The sequence below is a fragment of the Microtus oregoni genome, unplaced genomic scaffold (genome assembly GCF_018167655.1).
Source record: "Microtus oregoni isolate MIOR12 unplaced genomic scaffold, Mior012 000001F_ref0000356, whole genome shotgun sequence".
NCBI lineage: Eukaryota > Metazoa > Chordata > Mammalia > Rodentia > Cricetidae > Microtus > Microtus oregoni.
This window is the reverse complement of record NW_024543060.1, coordinates 9,710,265-9,729,068: the sequence shown is the minus strand read 5'-3', so window position 1 is coordinate 9,729,068 and position 18,804 is coordinate 9,710,265. Positions and strand designations below refer to the sequence as shown.

General features: G+C 45.3%; 1 protein-coding gene across 2 annotated transcripts in view; it reads left to right on the top strand.

Moving 5' to 3' along the window:
• The first annotated feature begins 4,143 nt into the window (after positions 1 to 4,143).
• Piwil2 (piwi like RNA-mediated gene silencing 2) overlaps positions 4,144 to 18,804 on the top strand; it is a 54,336-nt gene continuing 39,675 nt past the window's right edge. The window contains exons 1-7 of one of the 2 annotated variants that reach the window (XM_041675313.1): positions 4,144 to 4,344; positions 6,539 to 6,626; positions 6,790 to 6,928; positions 7,853 to 8,059; positions 8,803 to 8,913; positions 17,029 to 17,146; positions 17,742 to 17,866. In XM_041675313.1, the coding sequence (XP_041531247.1) occupies positions 4,153 to 4,344; positions 6,539 to 6,626; positions 6,790 to 6,928; positions 7,853 to 8,059; positions 8,803 to 8,913; positions 17,029 to 17,146; positions 17,742 to 17,866 (980 nt within the window). In that variant the 5' untranslated portion in view covers positions 4,144 to 4,152. The remainder of the gene's footprint in view (positions 4,345 to 6,538; positions 6,627 to 6,789; positions 6,929 to 7,852; positions 8,060 to 8,802; positions 8,914 to 17,028; positions 17,147 to 17,741; positions 17,867 to 18,804) is intronic. The other variant, XM_041675312.1, reaches the window with a different exon arrangement.

Here is an 18,804-nt window from a genome sequence, read left to right as displayed (position 1 = left end):
CAAAATACTTATCTCAGACAATACATGTATACTCTTTCGGCAAATCAGTCACTTTTTTATTTATGGGGACAAATGGGATATTTTATTTGTATTTCATTGTAGAATGATTGCAATTAAATATATTCTTGCCTCATGCACTCCCACCCTATCTGTGGGCATGCGCCTGGTAAGATAGTGTGTGCTTTATAAGAGTTATTTTTTTTGGAGGGGGGGAGTGCTGGGGATTGTAGCCACAGGCCTTGCATGCAGGAGACAAGTGCTGTATTTGTGCGTGTGTTTTAGAAATTGCTCTCCTAGAGATGTCATGTTTGTTGACAAGTTGAGTGTCTCAGCAGGGAATATAAAAGGCAAGAGATGTTGCTTAGCTCTGAAAAGAATCCCAACAGATGCTGATGGTTCCAAATGCTTCCCATTTTTATCTCCAACCAACACTAAGATCTAGATTTTTCCTTTGGTGAAACGGTACTCGTGGTGTACAGATTACTTGGAAGCACTGTACGGAAGCCATGTACTCTTGGTTCAACACCGAAAAGCTAAGGAAAGCTGCTTGTGTCAGGTTATGACGAGGTGTGCTCTTCATCCGAGAGACTCTGAATCCTTTCCCTAAGCGACTGTTTCAATGTTCACTGAGTGAATCTTTCATGCAAGCTTCGGTCAGTGTTCCAAACAGGACAGGGATCTGGGATTTCATTAGGGTTGGAGCGTTTCTTTCCCACCCCACCTCCCCCCACTGTGGTGGCTTTGGTGCAAGCCCGGGCAGGGCCAGTGCTCTACCACAGAGCTACAGCCCTATAGCAAGCTTTGTTATTTACCACTGTATCTTATAACCTTTAAACTGCCAGGACAGAGCAGGTCACCGTCAACATGAACCTATTAACTAAATTTGTTACAGGAGCAGCCCACCGAAAGGGACTCAGGGCCACCCACGCCCTCAACACACTTTGAAACTACTCCCGTGACTTCTACCACCGTTTTCTTTGGGTGTGTGTGGGGGGGATCAGCTTCCACACAGCTAGGCTCCTTGAAAGGGCGAGCCAATGAGGTGGGGAAGCCTTCGGAGTGGCTCGTTGTCTGGCCAATGGGCTGAGCTTCTGGGCTGGGGAGATCCAAAAATCGGGACTGGGGCACGTGGCTCATTTAAAGTGGCGGGTGGGGTGGTGAAGGCGGTGTTCTTCTAAGGCAGGGTGCTTCAGGGTCCTGACGACTCGAGGCCAGGTGAGAGGATGAGAATCAGGTGTGAACAGCCAGGAGGGCATGGCGCAGGCGTGAGGGGCATTGCTCATGCGCCTGGTGGTGAGCAGAGTGCTCTCAGCCAGGGCCCTCCCCTTGGGTTGTCTCCTACCCCACGCCCCTCCCCCATAAGCACGAGGTGGCGTGGGCGGAGGGGGGCAGGGTGGACTGGAATTCGTTATTCCAGGCCGAGTGTGCGGGAGGAACGCAGGGCTTGGAATAGGAGGGAAAAGAAGTGGCTCGAGGAGGAAGGACACTCGCTTGGGGTTCAGTGACACAAGCTCTAAAGAGAAAGCTAGGCCAGACTCGGCTGGCCACAATCCTGTTGGTAGAAAAGGTATTTTGCTATTGTGGACCCTGGGTGGGTTTCGCTGTGACGGGCTTGGCCTCAGGTTAGGCCCGAGGCCTAGTGGTCCAACCCAAAGGGCATGCATGGAGAAGCGGAAGAAGATAGGACTGGTTGGGGACCCTTCACTGGCCAGTGCTTGAGAGCCAACCCAGTGAGGAAACCCACTAGAAGGAAGGCCCTTCAGGAGGAGAAGTCCGAATCTGTAAATGTAATATTAGGAGGGTAAAAAGGATCCCAGAGGTTTGTTTACAGCTTCGCATGTACCGGTTAGACAACTGACTTCTAGAGTCTTAGGTAGGGCTAGGGTGGTGTGGCAAAAAGTACCAGCTTCTGAGGAGCAGGTTTAGCAACCAAAGGATAGAACTGTGGTAGTCGTTGAGACGGGAAAGAAAGCCTTAGTGGCTTTTGTAGTGCAAGAGGCAGTGCTTTAGTTCAAAGGCTTTTGGAAGCCCTTAAGCTACTTTCATCTGGACCAACACTGAGGAATTAGTTGAGTGTCCATCTTCTTTCTTCGTGTGGTTGGGTTTCTCTGTAGCTAATAGTGCAGGCAGGTTTTCAAAAGCTCAGAAGAGATTTCTGAGATTGCGGAGTGTAACTCAGTGGTCTAATGAATGCATAAGGCCTTGGCTTTGATCCCCAGCACAAGAGGGGAATAAAGGAAGAGAGAAAAAAGATTCTTCAAGGATCAGGAGCAGGTCAGGCCAATGAAAGAAACCTTTTACAGAGTGAGTCTTGAAATCTGAAAACCATAAAATGATTCTGAAGAGGCCTGATGGATTTGAGATAGGCTCCGGCTCATCACTAGGGAGCTGGGGAGGGAAGGCATTTAATGGAACCTGTGAGAGTGAGCAGGTAGTACAGGCTCAGAGCAGGAAGCTTTTGTTCCTTGGGGACCTCAGTCCTGCTTGCTGGTGTTTGAAAGAAAAAAAAAAAAAAACTGGATAAAGATTCAGAAAAGCAACTAAACCCAAAAGAGTAGAGTAGAACACAGCTATAGATTGTGTGTGTGTATGGGGGGGGGGGGCACAAGGACAAGGCCTTGGTTAAAGGAGAAAGCAAAACAAAAGCTGTAAGTATTTGTTGACAGTCATTTTATCGTATGGTGGTGTCAGCTACAGCAAACCACACCCATACATAAAACCTTGTTCCTTTCTACAGTAGGTGGTTAGTTGATGGACAGTTTCCAGAGAGGCTGTTTAGGTAGAGAAGTTCAAGGAGGACTTTGGTTAGTGGGAGGTGCTTAGAATGTTGTTCTTAGCTCCACTAGGAGTCTTGATGGGACGTGGGAGCTTATTCCTATAATCCCAGCACACAGAAAGAATGCAAGTTCAAAGCCTGCCTGAGCTACACAGCAAGACCCTGTCTTATAAATAAGACAGGTGTGGTGGTCCATGCCTGTTATGCCAGCACTTGGGAGCTTGAGGCACGAGTATTGTCAAGAGTTGAAAGGCAGGTAGGGCTACATAGCAAGACCCTGCTTCTAAAAAAAATACTTTTTTTTTTTTTTTTGTGAGACAGGGTTTCTCTGTGGTTTTTGTGGAGCCTGTCCTGGAACTAGCTCTTGTAGACCAGGCTGGTCTTGAACTCACAGAGATCCGCCTGCCTCTGCCTCCCGAGTGCTGGGATTAAAGGCGTGCGCCACCACTGCCCGAATACTTTGTTTTTTGAGACAGGGTTTTTCTCTGTATCCCTTGCTGTTCTGGAACTCACTATAGATCAGGCTGGCCACAAACTCACAGAAATTTGCCTGCCTCTGCCTCCAGAGTCTGGGATTGAAGGTGTTCATTACCACCGGCAAGAAAAAAAAATGTTTTTTAATTAAAAAAAAAAACCTTTAGAGTGAATCTGTTATAGGAGACTGGACCTGTCACTGATCTATCTGACCTGTTTTGAAGGAAAGAAAAGGCAAGCAGGGGGAATTTAAAAACCTTTATTAGTTCTTTGAGAATGTTACACTTAAGTGTTAGGATTGTACTCATCCCTCCCCAGATTCTTCCCAGATCCACTCCCCTTCCCTACCGGCCCAACTTTGTGTTCTGTTTTTTGTTGTTGTTTTTTTTTTTTTTTAAAAAAAAAACATCCATAAAATCTAATTTGTGCAGCCCATATTCTCCTGGATGTGGCCTTTTTCTGGAGCATGGCCAGTTTACTAGATGCTGTACTGATAAGGCTCCCCACCGTCCAGCTATCAATTGCCAGTAGCTCCTTGGCTAGGACTTCGTGCCCACCTGCTGTCTCCATGCAGGGAGTCGGTATGGCTTGAGCAGTAACTGTCCACTTTCTGATTGTATATAAGTCTCACTGCACAAGATGAAAGTCCTGGCATCATTGTCGGGCCAAGAACTTGTAACTAGACAGGTCCTAGGTCTTAGGGTAGAATCTCGTTACTGTTATTCTGCTTAGTGGACATAGTATTAAACTGACTCCTGAAGACTTATTACAGCCATAGATTAGTACATCTCTCAACTCTCAGCAGAAAAGCTTCTATTTACAACAGATGGTATATCTCTAATCCTTTGAAAATGCTGGCAGGTAATCAGAACAGAAACGGCAGCCATTTCTACAGTCTCTCAATGGATCCTGTCCGGCCATTGTTCAGGGGGCCCACCCCTGTTCATCCATCTCAGTGTGTTCGGATGCCAGGCTGTTGGCCCCAGACTCCTAGACCTTTGGACTCAGGCTGGGGTAGGGAAGGACCTCCAGGCAGAGGCCTTGTGTTTAGAAAGCCAGAGGAATCCAGTCCACAGCTCCAGCCAGTACAAAAGGTAAGACTACTTCAGAGGGCTTAGGAAATAGGATACTTTCTGTAAAATCAAGGGCTGTTATTTTTATTTTTTGTTTGTTTTTGGCAAGTAGAGAGCATCTTGTGCAATTCAGGTCCTAGAGAAAGTGCCTGAAATAAACACTAGATGGACGTGGGTGCCTTGGGTTGGTTTCTAGCTTAGGTCCTCTCTTTTCTTCATTTTTTTTCATCCTTTCATATATAAATGAGAAGTTCAAACACAACCTGTTGCTGCTTCTGAGTGTTCAAATTCTACTCTGATTAGCTCTGTAGTACTAACAGCAATCTTGCCTCCAAGGTAATAGTTGTTTAGTTTGTTCCTTTCAAAAATCCCTGGATAAAACTTCCTTGAAGATAAAGAGGATCCTTGCTATTGCTGCTGTAGTGTGAGCAGATTTAATTTCTCAATTCTATGGTGATTTTTTTTATATTTATTTATTTATTTATTTATTTATTATGTATACAATATCTCCAGCACCCATGGAAAAGCTGGGCACAGTGGCACAGTTATGTATGTGACCCTTGCCTGTAATCCCATGACTCTGACAGGGATCTGGGAAGTGGAGATGGCAGAATCCAGAGACGCTCCCAGATGAGCTAACCTGGGGTATGCACCAGCAAACAAGCAACAAGAGACTGGTCTCAAGGTGGAAGGCAAGGGCCTCTTCCTGAGGTTGTCCTCCAGCTCACATATACCCACCGTGGCACACACCTATGTCCATAGTCACACTAATTCACAGAGATAGAAAATGTTTTTAATTTTTAAATTAAATAAATTGAAATTTATTTATTTATTTTTTTTCGAGACAGGGTTTCTCTGTAGCTTTGGAGCCTGTCCTGGAACTAGCTGTTGTAGACCAGGCTGGCCTCGAACTCACAGAGATCCACCTGCCTCTGCCTCCCAAGTGCTGGGATTAAAGGCGTGCGCCACCACCGCCTGGCAATAAATTGAAATTTAATAATAAAACGAATCAAACAAACAAGCAAAAAGCCAGGGCTGAAGAGGTGGCTCAGCAGTTAAGAGCACTTGTTACTCTTCATTCCCATGTTGGCTCTTAACAGTTTGTAATGCCGTTAGGATGAAGTCTGATGCCTTCTGCTGACCTCCACAGGCACCAAGCACACACATAGTGCACACACATACATGCAGGCAAACCAGTCATGCATATAAAATTTAAAATATCAAGTAACTGAGTGAATAGTACATGCCTTTAATCATAGTACTTAGGAGGCAGAGGCAGGTGGATTTCTGTGAGTTTGAGGCACCCCAGTTTATGCAGTGAGTTCCAGGTCAGCAAGGACTGCATAGTGTGATCATACCTCAAAATAAGTAAATAAATATTAAAAACCTGGAAAAGCAGACAAGTATTTTGTAGTATTTTCTTACACTGTCCATCATTTTTTTTGTTGTTGTTTTTACTGTTGTTGAAATAGGCTTTCTCTGTATAGCCTTGACTGTCCTGCGAATTCACTGTGTAGACCAGGCTGGCCTGAAACTCACAGAAATCCATCTGCCTCTGCCTCCTGAGCGCTAGGGTTAAAGGTGTGTGCCACCAAGCCTAGCCAAATTCATAGACTTTTTAAAAAATGTATTTCTTAACGTGTATGGGTGTTTAGTCTGCATGTATGTCTGTGCACCACATGCACACCGGGTGCCTGTGGAGGCAAAAGAGGGCTTTGGATCCTCTGCTACCACATGGGTGCTGGGAATCGAACCTGGATCTTCTGGAAGAGCAGCCAGTGCTCTAACTGCACAGCCAACTCTCCAGCCCCCTAAATTCATAGTTTTTAACTCAACTACATTTACTTTAAAGTCTACTAAGAGGTGATGAGAAGTGTTGAAATTTTTTATGAAGAACTTTATCCTTTTTTAAAAAAGTTTTTTTTAACTTGCATTTGTTTTGTGTGTAGATGCGTGGTATGTGTATACACAGGCACATGTGACAGAGCAGGTGTGATGGTCAGGGGACAACTGTCACGAGTGGTTCTCTGCTTCCTCCATGTGGGTCCCAGGCTTGACAGTAGGCACTTTGATTCTCTGAGCCATCTCACCAGCTGATATCTCTTATTCCTATAACACGGATAGAATTTGGAGAAGGCGATTTTTTTTAGAAAGCTGTTGTTTCTAGGGTTCCAATCCATTTCTTAGGATAATCTTACTAATTACCTTTCCCTAGGAGTCTGTGGGTCTGGTGTCCATGTTCCGCGGCATGGGCCTTGATACGTCCTTCCGGAGCCCTTCAAAACGAGACGTGCCTTCTCTAGGTATGTAGAAGTCAACTGGAAGTGCAGAGGCATATGTGTCACTTGGTTCGTGTGTGACGGAGGCCGGTGAGATTTGGCTCTTGTGTCCACATGGTTTGCCTTCAGAAACCTACGTGTGCGACATGCTCAGCTCATAGTAACAGCTGACGTTTGGCTCTTGCAGGCAGAGGCGTTCTAGGTCGAGGCTTTTCCGCTAACATGGTTCTCAAAGACAGAGAAGAACCCCATTCCGCTTTGCCTGATCCTTCAGTGCTGGCAGCTGGGGACAGCAAGCTGGCAGAGGCTTCAGTTGGTTGGAGTAGGTAGGTCAAGCCACTTTGTCCCATAATCTCACATGTAGGGTGTAAAGAGAGGCTCTGGGCTAGGCGTGTTACCATCTAGATGAGCATTCCCAAGATGGGTTCCAAGGTGGGTATTTCCTGGGAATAGTTGGTGGCCGCTCATCCAGGAAGCCATTGGGAAGGGAGAGTAGTTCCCACTGGGAACCACAGCTTCTTTTGCCTCTTCAGAAGGTCCCCTGATGGTAAAATATGAGTCACATTCCCCTTAATTCTACCTAGAAAGGTGGCTTTGACAGGGCATATGAAGAGTGGATAATGAGCGGGTCTCTATTTTAAGAGAATCCTAAGGCTCACCTTGGGTCCTCAGTAGCAGTGGTTGCACCACAGCTTCCTTGGGAGTGTGTGTACCGTGTTGCTGACCTGGTTGCTCAAGGGACCTTGGAAACAGTTTTGTGGAGGCTGTTCATGTCTCTGATCTTAGTACTGTCCCCAGTCTAGGCTCTAGACAGGTATGTGTCTATGAGAAGCCCTAGGGTTGTGGCCAGGCTTCACACTGGCCAGGTCATCATGTCCATTCACACCAAACTGCTGAATAAGGAACTTGTTGAGGCCCTGTGTAGAGCCAAGTTCAAGTTCTCTGGCCGCCAGAAGACCCATACCTCAAAGAAGATCCACGCTTCACTAAGTTTAATGCAAATGAATTTGAAGACCTGATAACTGAGAAGCGGCCCGTCATTGATGGCTGTGAGGTCAAATATACCCTAGTAGTGATCCCCTGGACGCATGGTGGGTCCTGCACTTCTGGGGGCTTCCCTGTGTTGTGCTGCACGCCACCAAATCATGTTCAGTAATAAAATCACAGCCAGTTTTTAAAATGAAATGAATGGTATACTTGAGTGGATTGTCTAGCCAGGAAAGCCCTGATTTGCCTCTTCTTCATTTCAGAATGCTGGGAAGAGGCAGCTCTGATGTTTCCTTGTTGCCACTGGGAAGAGCAGGCAGCAGTATAGGCAGAGGAGTGGACAAACCTCCCAGCGCCTTTGGCCTTAGTGCTCGGGATCCCCCTCGGCTGCCACAGCCTCTAACTCTGTCTCCGACCCCAATGCACCCTGCAGATCCCCTTCCAGTCCTGACTATGGAACGAAAGGAAAAGTGAGTTCCGATCACCTTCTGCTCTAGAGGAGGCATGGTGGAGGCAGAGGTGCTTCTGCAGCCTGCACTCAGCCTGCTGGGTATCAGTGTGGATGCTGTCCTGTGAGTCCACGTTCATCTGGGCTGATACAGGTTGGAGTGTGTTTGCCTTTTGACCGAGGGGAGATAGGCAAAGAGATTCCTGAAGAAGTGATGGGTTTACCTGTGACTATAAACAGTTGGGTGTTCCGGTGAGCAGACGCATGGCCTGTCACTTGCCTTCCACATGACACTGACTGTTTGCTGTCATGTTGAAGATAAGGATGTCACCTAGGAGGAGTATTAGCAGCCTCTCATCTATCTCTCTGGAAGTAATTCTTTGTCCCTAGAGAGCTGGCCTTGGTTATTTTAGCCCTATTTGCAGGGCAGCCTGGATGACTTTACCGTGTAATTTGATGTGGCTGCACTTGTATACCTTGATTCCCAGTTTGTGTAGCTGTAAGTGGAATGGGAAGAATTCTTTTCCCACTCTTTTCCTTGTTGATGGGGACCGGTCAGTTGGTTATTGGGGTATATGCTGTGTGTGTGTGTGTGTGTGTGTGTGTGTGTGTGTCGTAGTCCCAGCTGGCTGGCTTTGAACTTCTGGCCTCAAGGGATCTTCTGCTTTAGCCTCCTGAGTAGATGGAACTAAGTTGTTTATTCTCATGCCTGGCTTGTGCTTTTTTTCTTCTTTCTTTATCTTTTTTTCTTTCCTTCTGTTCCAGAGAGATTTTGGTCAAGCAAGGATCAAAAGGAACACCCCAGTCTTTGGGACTGAACCTCATCAAAATCCAGTGTCATAATGAAGCAGTTTATCAGTATCATGTGACTTTCAGGTTTGTGCAGCTGTTTTTCTCCCTTGTGCACTTTCTAGAGGACAGGGATGGTCTGGAGGTAAGTCGGTACTCGTCTGAACTGCTCCTCACTGACTGTTCCCCATGCACTAAGCCTGCACTCAAGTTTCTGGGAGGAAGTTCAGAGTTAGTATGTGTGTGTTCTTTAGCTCTTTTCCCAATTCAGGCTTTGATTTCATAGGCACAGTTTTGTGGTCTGAGGTTAGACATGGATTTAAAGTGGAAGTGATGGACTGTAAGCTCAGGGGCTGTGATCTGCACAGGCTCCTCCTTTAGCCTTTCCTGTTTCTCTGGCTGTCCTAACGCTTGGACCCAGGGCCTCACACATGCTAGGCAGTGCTCTGCTACTGAGTAGCATCCAGCGTCCTTCCATGATCGTGGCTCATCTAATTTTTTATCCTTGTCTTAAATTCCTGCTACTTGTATAAGTTCCATAACTCACAAAACCTGGATCCTCTTATATAGACATTATCATAATCGACATTTCATATCTCTCCAGTGACAGTCCAGGGTTAAACTCAAGGGTGTGGGATTGAGATGCTCAGTGGTTAAGAATATGTGCTGCTGGGCTGGAGAGATGGCTCAGTGGTTAAGAGCATTGCCTGCTCTTCCAAAGGTCCTGAGTTCAATTCCCAGCAACCACATGGTGGCTTACAACCATCTTTAAAGAGGTCTGGTGCCCTCTTCTGGCCTGCAGACATGCACACAGACAGAATATTATATATACAATAAATAAATAAATTTTAAAAAAAAAAAGAATATGTGCTGCTCTTGCAGAGGGCCTGAGCTTGGCTCCCAGCTCCCTTATTGGGCAGCTCACAACCAGCTGTAATGCCAGTTCCAGATGGACCTGACACCACACCCACACACAGACACATACAGATGATTAAAAGTCATAAAAATAAATCTAAAAAATAAAATAAACTCGGTTTGAAATCAAAGGAAAAATTTTTAATTTTATAGCAACATTTTAAGACTTTTTTCTTACTTTTTAAGCATAATGGTTCCTAGTAGTTTATGTTCTCTTCATAAAATTATAGGAAAGCCTTTCTCTAGAGGTCATTGGCTGGAATCATGAAAAACAGCTGTTTTGAAATACATGTGAAGGAAATGTGAGGGTGGAGACCTGCACTTTTCTTACAGTTACTGTAACTGGAGCTGACCCTAATGCTTTCCTGTATGCACACATCGTGACACCCCCTGACCTGGGACACCACCTACTTGCGGGGAGAACAATCAAGTCCCTCTGAGCAGCGTATTAGAAGTTATGGTCACTCACTGAAGCTCACTCTCCCATGTCACAGAGCACAGCTGCCTTGATGGCATCTCTTGTTCCTCATCTCACCATTATTCTGTTCTGTATGAGTTTGGTTTTTCTGTTTTTAGATGCCACTTGTAAGTGAGATCTTTCTTCTTTTTTTTTCTTTCTTTCTTTCTTTATTATATTCTGTCTGTGTGTATGCCTGCAGGCCAGAAGAGGGCACCAGACCTCATTACAGATGGTTGTGAGCCACCATGTGGTTGCTGGGAATTGAACTCAGGACCTTTGGAAGAGCAGGCAATGCTTTTAACCTCTGAGCCATCTCTCCAGCCCTATAAGTGAGATCTTTAAAAAGGATTTTAAACTATGTGTATTTATGTGTCTGTGCATGGGTATGTGCACATGTGTGCAGGTGTACAAGGAGGTCAGAGGTGTCAGATCCACCTGGAGCTGGAGTTACAGGCAGCTGTGGGCCTCTGCCTCCTGAGTGCTGGGATTAAAGGTATGCACCGCCACCACCAGCTGCAGTGTGTGCTCTTAACCACTGAGCCATCTCTCTCTGTAAGTGAGAGCTAGTAATTGGCCAATTTCTCTTAAGATAATGTCTTACAGGCTCCTTCCATACTGCAAATGACAGAGTTCCTTTTCACAACTATAGAAGTGAGGTGTGGGCAACACTATGGTGATTCCAGAACTTGGAGGCCAAAGCAGAATTGTCCTTCATTCAAGGCCAGTCTGGCTACATAGTGAGTTCCTACAGAGATTGTAACTGGTCAGAGTATTAAGAATTAAATGATTGTGAAGTGCTCAGTTCTAAGTGGAGTAATTATATCCCTCCCACCAAACCTCATATAGCATTGTGGAAAAGGAATGGAGAGAAGGCTAAGAGCTGTGGATAGAAAATGTGCCGCTAAGAAGACAAAGCACAGACTCTCAGCAGGGCATAACCATTGCATCTGTGAATTCCCTGCGGCTGCTAACATTTTCTCATGGATGGAGGAGGGGCTGATGAGGCCCTGTCCCTGCTGACAGACAGTGGTAGTTGATGGTTGTTGGGAACTGGTATAATTTTCTTCACTAGTGTAGTCTTTAAAAGTTGCCTGTATTGTAGTAACTAGTATCATACAAGCAACCTTAGTGAAACTCAGTGGGTCATACACAAAGACACTAAGGCCAGGGGCTGGAGAGATGGCTCCAAAGTTCAGAGCACTGTCTGCTCTTCCAGAGGACCTGGGATTCAATTCCCAGAACCCACATGGTGACTCATAACCAGCTGTAACTCCAGTTCCAGGGGATCTGACACTCTTTCCTGGTATCCCCAGGGACCAGACACACACATTTAATAAAAACAATAATATGTGCACAGACACATATAATAAAAATAAAATAAAAATTTAAAAATACATGAAAGTCAGAGGGGGAACTTTTTTTTTTTCCTAATTGCGTTCAGAAAAGCCTTACTAGTTTTATTTATTTATTTACTTTGTATTGTGATTTTTTTAAAAAAGACTGGGCACAAACCCTCATATCAAGACTGGGTATGAGGAAAAGGGTCCTAAAAGCAGGCGGAAGAGTCAGAGACACCGCCACTCCCACTGTCGGTCCCACAGAGACACCAGGTCAACAACAATAACATTTATGCAGAGGACCTTGTGCAGACCCAGACATGATAGCTGCTTCAGTCTCTGTGGGCCCCTGTGAGCCCTGCTTAGTTGATTCTGAGAACTGCCTCCTGGACCCCTCTTTTACAGTGCCTCCTCCCTCACTTCCATGAGGTTCCCATGCTTCAAGGGGAGGAACCCTATGGAGACCTCCAACCTGGGCTCTTTCTCCGCCTAATGTTTGGCGTGGGTCTCTTGAAACTGCTTCCACTGGCTGCTGGAGGAAACCTCTGATGACACCTGGGTTAGACATCCGTCTATGAGTGTGGCAGAGCATCTTTAGGAATTTTTTGATTTTTTTTCCAATCGTGTTTTTTTTTTTTTTTTTTTTTTTTTTTTTTATTTTTCGAGACAGGGTTTCTCCGTAGCTTTTGGTTCTTGTCCTGGAACTAGCTCTTGTAGACCAGGCTGGCCTCGAACTCACAGAGATCCGCCTGCCTCTGCCTCCCGAGTGCTGGGATTAAAGGCATGCGCCACCACCGCCCGGCTCCAATCGTGTTTGATTCTACCCTGGGTCTCTGGGCTATCCAGCCTCCAGTTCCTGGTCACGCAGGCAGTGTCAGGCATGGGCTCCCTCTTCTGGTGTGGACTGCAGATTTCACCAGTCATTGGTGGGCCACCCCCGCAAGTTAGTTCTGCCCCACCATTGCCCTAGCACATCTTATGGGCAGGACAAATTATAGGTCGAAGGTTTTGTCGCTAGGTTGGTGTCCCAGTCCCACCACTTGGAGCCTTGCCTGGTTACAGAAGATGGCCAGTTCCGGCTCCATATCCTTTATTACCAGGAGGCCTTGCTAGGGTCACCCTTCATAGATTCCGGAGTTTTCACTGCACTAGGTTTCCACATTGTCCCCCAAATACCCTCCCAGTTCCAGTTTTGTTTTCCCATATGTTCTCCCTCCCTCCATCCTACCCCACCTGATCTCTCCTATTCCTGTCCCCACCCCCTGTCAGGCAACCCACAAATCTATTTCCCCTTCCCAGGGAGATCCTTCTGTGCCCGCTAGACCCCTCCTTGTTACTTAGCGTCTCTGGGTCTGTGGATTATAGCATAATTATCATTTATTTAACAACAAATCCCTCCTTATGAGTGAGTACATACCATGTTTGTCTTTCTGGGTCTGGGTTACCTAACTCAGGATGATGTTTTCTGGTTCCATCCATTTGCCTGCAAATTTTGTGATGTCATTTTTAACAGCTGAGTAATACTCTATTGTGTAAATATACTACATTTTCTTTCTTTTCTCTTTGTTTCATTTGTTTGTGGTTTTGAGGCAAGGTTTCCCTCTGTTAACAATCCTGGCTGTTTTGGAACTCACTCTGTAGACCAGGCTGGATTCAAATTCAGAGATTCACATGCCTCTGCCTTCTGAGGACTTGGATTGAAGGCATGGGCCACTATTATCTGGCTGCCACATTTTCTTTAGCCATTCTTTGGTTAAGGGACATCTAGATTGTTTCCACTTTCTGGCTATTATAAATAAAGCTGCTATGAACATAGTTGAGCAAGCGTCCTTGGCAGGATGGAACATCCTTTAGGTATATGCCCAAGAGTGGTATAGCTGGGTCTTGAGGTAGATTGATTCCTAATTTTCTGAGGAACTGCCATATTGATTTCCATAGTTGCTGTCCAAATTTACACTCCCACCAGCAATGGAGGGGTGTTCCCCTTGCTCTACATTCTTGCTAGCATGCGCTGTCACTTATGTTATTGATCTTAGCTATTCTGACAGGTGTAAGATGGAATCTCAAAGTGGCCTACTTGGACTTCTGCTGACTAGCATGGTTGAGCAGGGGGTCTCTGCCTGAGTCGGGGGCAGGGGCATGGTGATGAAGAGAGGAGAGGACATTGGGGACAGGGCTGGAAATACCAAGAGAGTCTGAGGGTGGGTGGTCTACCTGGAATTCTGGCAGTCAAGCCAGGGGGTCTCTGCCCAAGTTCAGTACTTCTTAGGAAGAATGGCTTTATCTGAAGAGGGAGGAGAGGATAGGGTAATAGTGTGAAAACTACTGAAGTTCATTATATACATGCATGGAACTTTCAGAAGAACAGTAAAGGATATGGGAAGGAACTTTAGTGTGTATTTCACATTTTCTGTATCCATGTGCTGATGACTATGTCATGGCTATTGGGAAATTTCTAAAGTAAATCTAGGTTTGTATGTAGATGTTGATTTGAAATGATTGTATATCTTTTAGATCTATATATGTAAATGGGTTACTGGATCATACATAGTGTTCGGTTTTTATATACGTATGTACATGTATTCAAGTGGTCACATGTGAAGTCCAGAAAAAAACCTCAGGTGTTATCTTCAGGAATGTCATTCACACCTTTCAAAACAAGGTCTTTCATTGGACTGAACTAGGCCAGACTGGGTGACCAGTAGACCCCAGAGATCCTCTTGTTTGTGGGGACACAAGAACATGCCATGGAGGCTGAAGAGATGGTTCAGTGGTTAAACCCACTGTCTGTTCTTCCAGAGGACCAGAATTGCACTGTATATAAACACTCTCTGCTGGCCTCCACAGGTACTATACATGTACGGTTCATAAACAAGGTGATGTCGCTGGGCAGTGGTGGCGCACACCTTTAATCCCAGCACTTGGGAGGCAGAGGCAGGCGGATCTCTGTGAGTTTGAGGCCAGCCTGGTCTACAAGAGCTAGTTCCAGGACAGGCTCCAAAGCTACAGAGAAACCTTCTCTCGAAAAAAACAGACAAACAAAAAAAAAAAGAAAGAAAGAAAGAAAGAAAGAAAAGAAAAAAACCAAACCAAAAATCTAGATGATGCCATCCTGCCCTGTATTTTTACATGGGTTTCGGGTGGGGTTGTTGAGTGCCGATCCTTGTATTTGCAAGGTCAGAACTTGACAAATTAAGCCGTCTCCTCAGCTGTGCTCTCAGTGAGAGTGGAAGTAAGATCTACAGAAGTAAAAAAAGGAAAAAGCCCAGAGGCAAAAGGGTTAGGATATTAAGATAAGAAAATGTGGCAGGAAACAAACCAGGCTAAGACTGAGCATTCAAAACTAAGAATAAACCTCTGTGTATGATTTATTTGGGAGCTGGGTGGTGGACCCCTCAAAAAGCCAAAAGAATAAAACATCAAACAACAATCTCTAGCACTAGGGACTTTTGCCGCCACAGCGTGAAGGTGATGTGGGGTAGCTGAGAGATACTGATAACGTGGAAAATGCTGCTGTGCACTGGTCTCCTAAGCTTTCTCACAGACTAGGGACAGCAAGGCCAATGTCAGGATGTTGCTCTAAGTGTAGGTTGATTGTCCTCATCTGAAAACCCCAAACCTGAAGTCCTCCAGAATCTGAAATTTTTTGAATGTGGACTTGATGCCGTAAGTAGAAAATTACACACCAGGAAAATTTGTAAATTTATATACAAATTTATTTATTTACTTGTTTTTTTTTCCAAGACAGGGTTTCTCAGTAGCTTTGGTGCCTGTCCCGGAACTAGCTCTTGTAGACCAGGCTGGCCTCGAACTCACAGAGATCCACCTGCCTCTGCCTCCCGAGTGCTGGGATTAAAGGCGTGTGCCACCACCGCACGGTTTATATACAAATTTATTAAGTATTATAAGGGGCCAGAGAGAAGGATCGATAGTTAAGAGCACTTGCTGTTCTTACAGAAGGTCAAGATTTGGTTCTCAGTACCCACATAGAGACACTAACATCAGTAACATCAGTTCCAGGGGATCCAATGCCCTCTTCTGACCTCCGTGGTCATCTGGGATTAAAGGCATGTGCCTCCACCGCCCAGCTGCCAGTTTTTTTTTTTTTTGATTTTTCGAGACAGGGTTTCTCCGTAGCTTTTGGTTCCTGTCCTGGAACTAGCTCTGTAGACCAGGCTGGCCTCGAACTCACAGAGATCCGCCTGCCTCTGCCTCCCGAGTGCTGGGTTTAAAGGCGTGCGCCACCACCGCCCGGCCAGCTGCCAGTTTGTTACAGTACATTAATGAAAAGTTGAAGTTGCCATGTATGAAAAATGATTAAAATATAACTTTTAAAAACACTTTATGGCCGGGCAATGGTGGCGTACGCCTTCAATCCCAGCACTCGGGAGGCAGAGGCAGGTGGATCTCTGTGAGTTCGAGACCAGCCTTGTCTACAGAGCTAGTTCCAGGACAGGCTCCAAAGCCACAGAGAAACCCTGTCTCGAAAAACAAAAAAACAAAAAAACAAAACAAAAAAAACCCCCAACTTTATGGCAGGATATGTCTTTAATCTCAGCATTTCAGAGGCAGAGGCAGAGGCAGGTGGATCTCTTTGAGTTCAAGACCAGCCTGGTCTACATAGACCCTGTCTCAACAAAAAAATAAAAACAAAAGGCTAGAGAAATGTTCAGAAATAAAAACCAAAACAAACCCCACCACCACGACAACGACAGGAACTTGGCTGCTCTTGCAGTTACTAGCATCTGTATCAGGTGGCTCACAACCCTCCTGTAGCTCCAGCTCTAGGGAACTGCTCCCCTCTTCTGGCACACACAGATACATGCATATACACATATGTAAAAATAAATCCTGAAGAAAGACGTTAAACACTTAAAAGGAAACAACACTTTAAAAACGTGTGCCTCTGAAGACAGCAGTGATTGGCGAACCACAGTCAGCCCAAGGTCAGGTCTGGCCCACAGCTTGTTTTAAAGTGAACTTTCATTGGGGCTTTGCCACGCTCAGGAGTTTCTATGCTGTGTCTGATTGTGTATTAGGACAGCAGAGATGCATGGTCGTATGTTCCTGTAAAGTCTTAGATACTTACAGCATGGCCCTTAGTGTTCTGACCCTGCCCTGAAGTCTAGAAGGGAGTACATGAAACGTGAAGCTAGCTAGCGAAAATTATGAGTTAGTGTTGGTTTTGTTTTCCTTCAGTCCAGATCTCTCTCTGTTGTTCAGAGAGGTCTTAAACTGATGATCCTCCTGCCTGAGCCTCTCATGTAGCTAAACAGCAGGTATACACTCCAAGCCTGGTAGATGTACAATATCTAATGTTTCTATCCAAGCAGGTATCCTTGCCTCATTGTTTTAATCAGCTGTGTAATTATAACTGTGACCACTAGGTGGAGTCGTAGTTACAAAAAACTGCTTCTTAAAATAATAGACTTACTACACAGCTGTAATAAGATTCAATTTGAACTAAAATCCTCTTTTGTTGTTTTGCAGCCCTAACGTGGAGTGCAAAAGTATGAGGTTTGGCATGCTGAAGGACCATCAGACTGTCACGGGAAACGTCACTGCTTTTGATGGATCTATTCTCTATCTTCCTGTCAAGCTTCAACAAGTGAGACCTAGTGGAGATTGTGGTGTGGGTGAAACTCCCGTGTGCTCTGATGGTTCTAATAGTGGTGAAGTACAGACCCCTTGGACATTTGACTTGCTCCTTCCCATTTTTAGACAGAAGGTAGACTTCTGCAGGACACAGCAGAGATCCCCCACTTAAATTTAAGAAGTGACCTTTCACATAGGTGGAGTGGTAAGAAACTTTGACCTCTGTGGCAAAGAATCACTCAAATTTTCAACATCAGGGCCTGGAGTGATAGCTAGGCAGTGAAGAGCCTTGATTCTCCTGCAGAGAACCCAGGTTTGGTTCCTAGCACCGGTACTGGGTGGCTCTTGATCATCCTTCTAATACCAGGGAACTCAGCGCCACCTTCTGACCTCCTTGGGCACCCGCATACAGTGAAAAAATAAAGATTTAAAATTTCAACTTTGAATTTTATTTATTTTTGTTTATCTATTTATTGTCACACTGATTTTGCCAGCACAGGCTGCAGAGTGAGGGGGAAGTTGAAACTACATTTTGAGCTGTAGAACTCAGTAAGTTAGGGCTAAGACTTCATGTCTGTAACTTCTTGTTCCTTGTACATATTTGTTAGGTTGTTGAGTTAAAAAGCCAGAGGAAAACGGACGATGCCGAGATCAGCATTAGGATCCAGCTGACGAAGATCCTGGAGCCCTGCTCTGACCTGTGCATTCCTTTCTACAATGTTGTTTTCCGGCGGTAAGGAAGCTGCTGCAGCCCGCGCCTCTAGTTCACCGTGCTTGGAGTGTGGCTCCCCAGGAAGTGTGGATGGTGCCACACGGTGTCTGTGGGTGGCCTTGGAAGCACTTAATGGGTGACCTTAGCATCAACTCATTCAAAAGTTATCTCTCACTCGATAGGTCAGATTTGGATCCCTGCAATTAGGCGTGTGGGTAGCTGAGTAGGCAAATGGATTCCTTTGGATTAGTTTTAGGAATTTTCAGACCAGATGTTTGCTTTAAGGTAGGATTTCATGTAACTCAGGCTAGTCTCAGACTTGATAAATAGCTGAGGATAGCCCATCCTGATCCTTCTGCCTCAGCTTCCCTAATGGGATTACAGGCATGAGCAACCATATTCAGCCAAAACAGATGTCAATATTGTTTATTTAATAGGGTTATGGGTGAAGAGACTTCTCAGAGTGCAAACATATTTGCTGGCAGATATTTTCTAGGCTTTAAAAAATATGCATAGCTTACAATTGTTTATCTTTTTTTTTTTTTAGAGGCTTTCAGTTTTGCACAGGTGTTAATCCCAAACTACCTCTTATTTAATGAAACAGAACTTAAAGCGAACTGGAACAAACACGGTCCCCTTGGTGGGCTGTTCACAAATTTGGAAACTAGTTTACTTGCATTCTCTTTAGTTCATGGTGAACAGTAACGCAGTTAGGCTGGGAAATAGCCTTGTGTTTGGTGAGTTGGGCACTGAGAGAGCCTTCAACCATTTGTTCAAACTCCAGATGACTGCCTTGCTAGCTTTGCGTTTCTATAGCAAGATCATTCTAAACATAAGCTACATTATGCAAAACACAAAAACTTCTCTGCACCTTCAGGTTTGTAGAGGAGGCCATAGCTAAGACCGAAAGAGCTTTTTCTATTAGGCCTGGGATGCGGCTCGGTGGTGAGTGCTTGCCT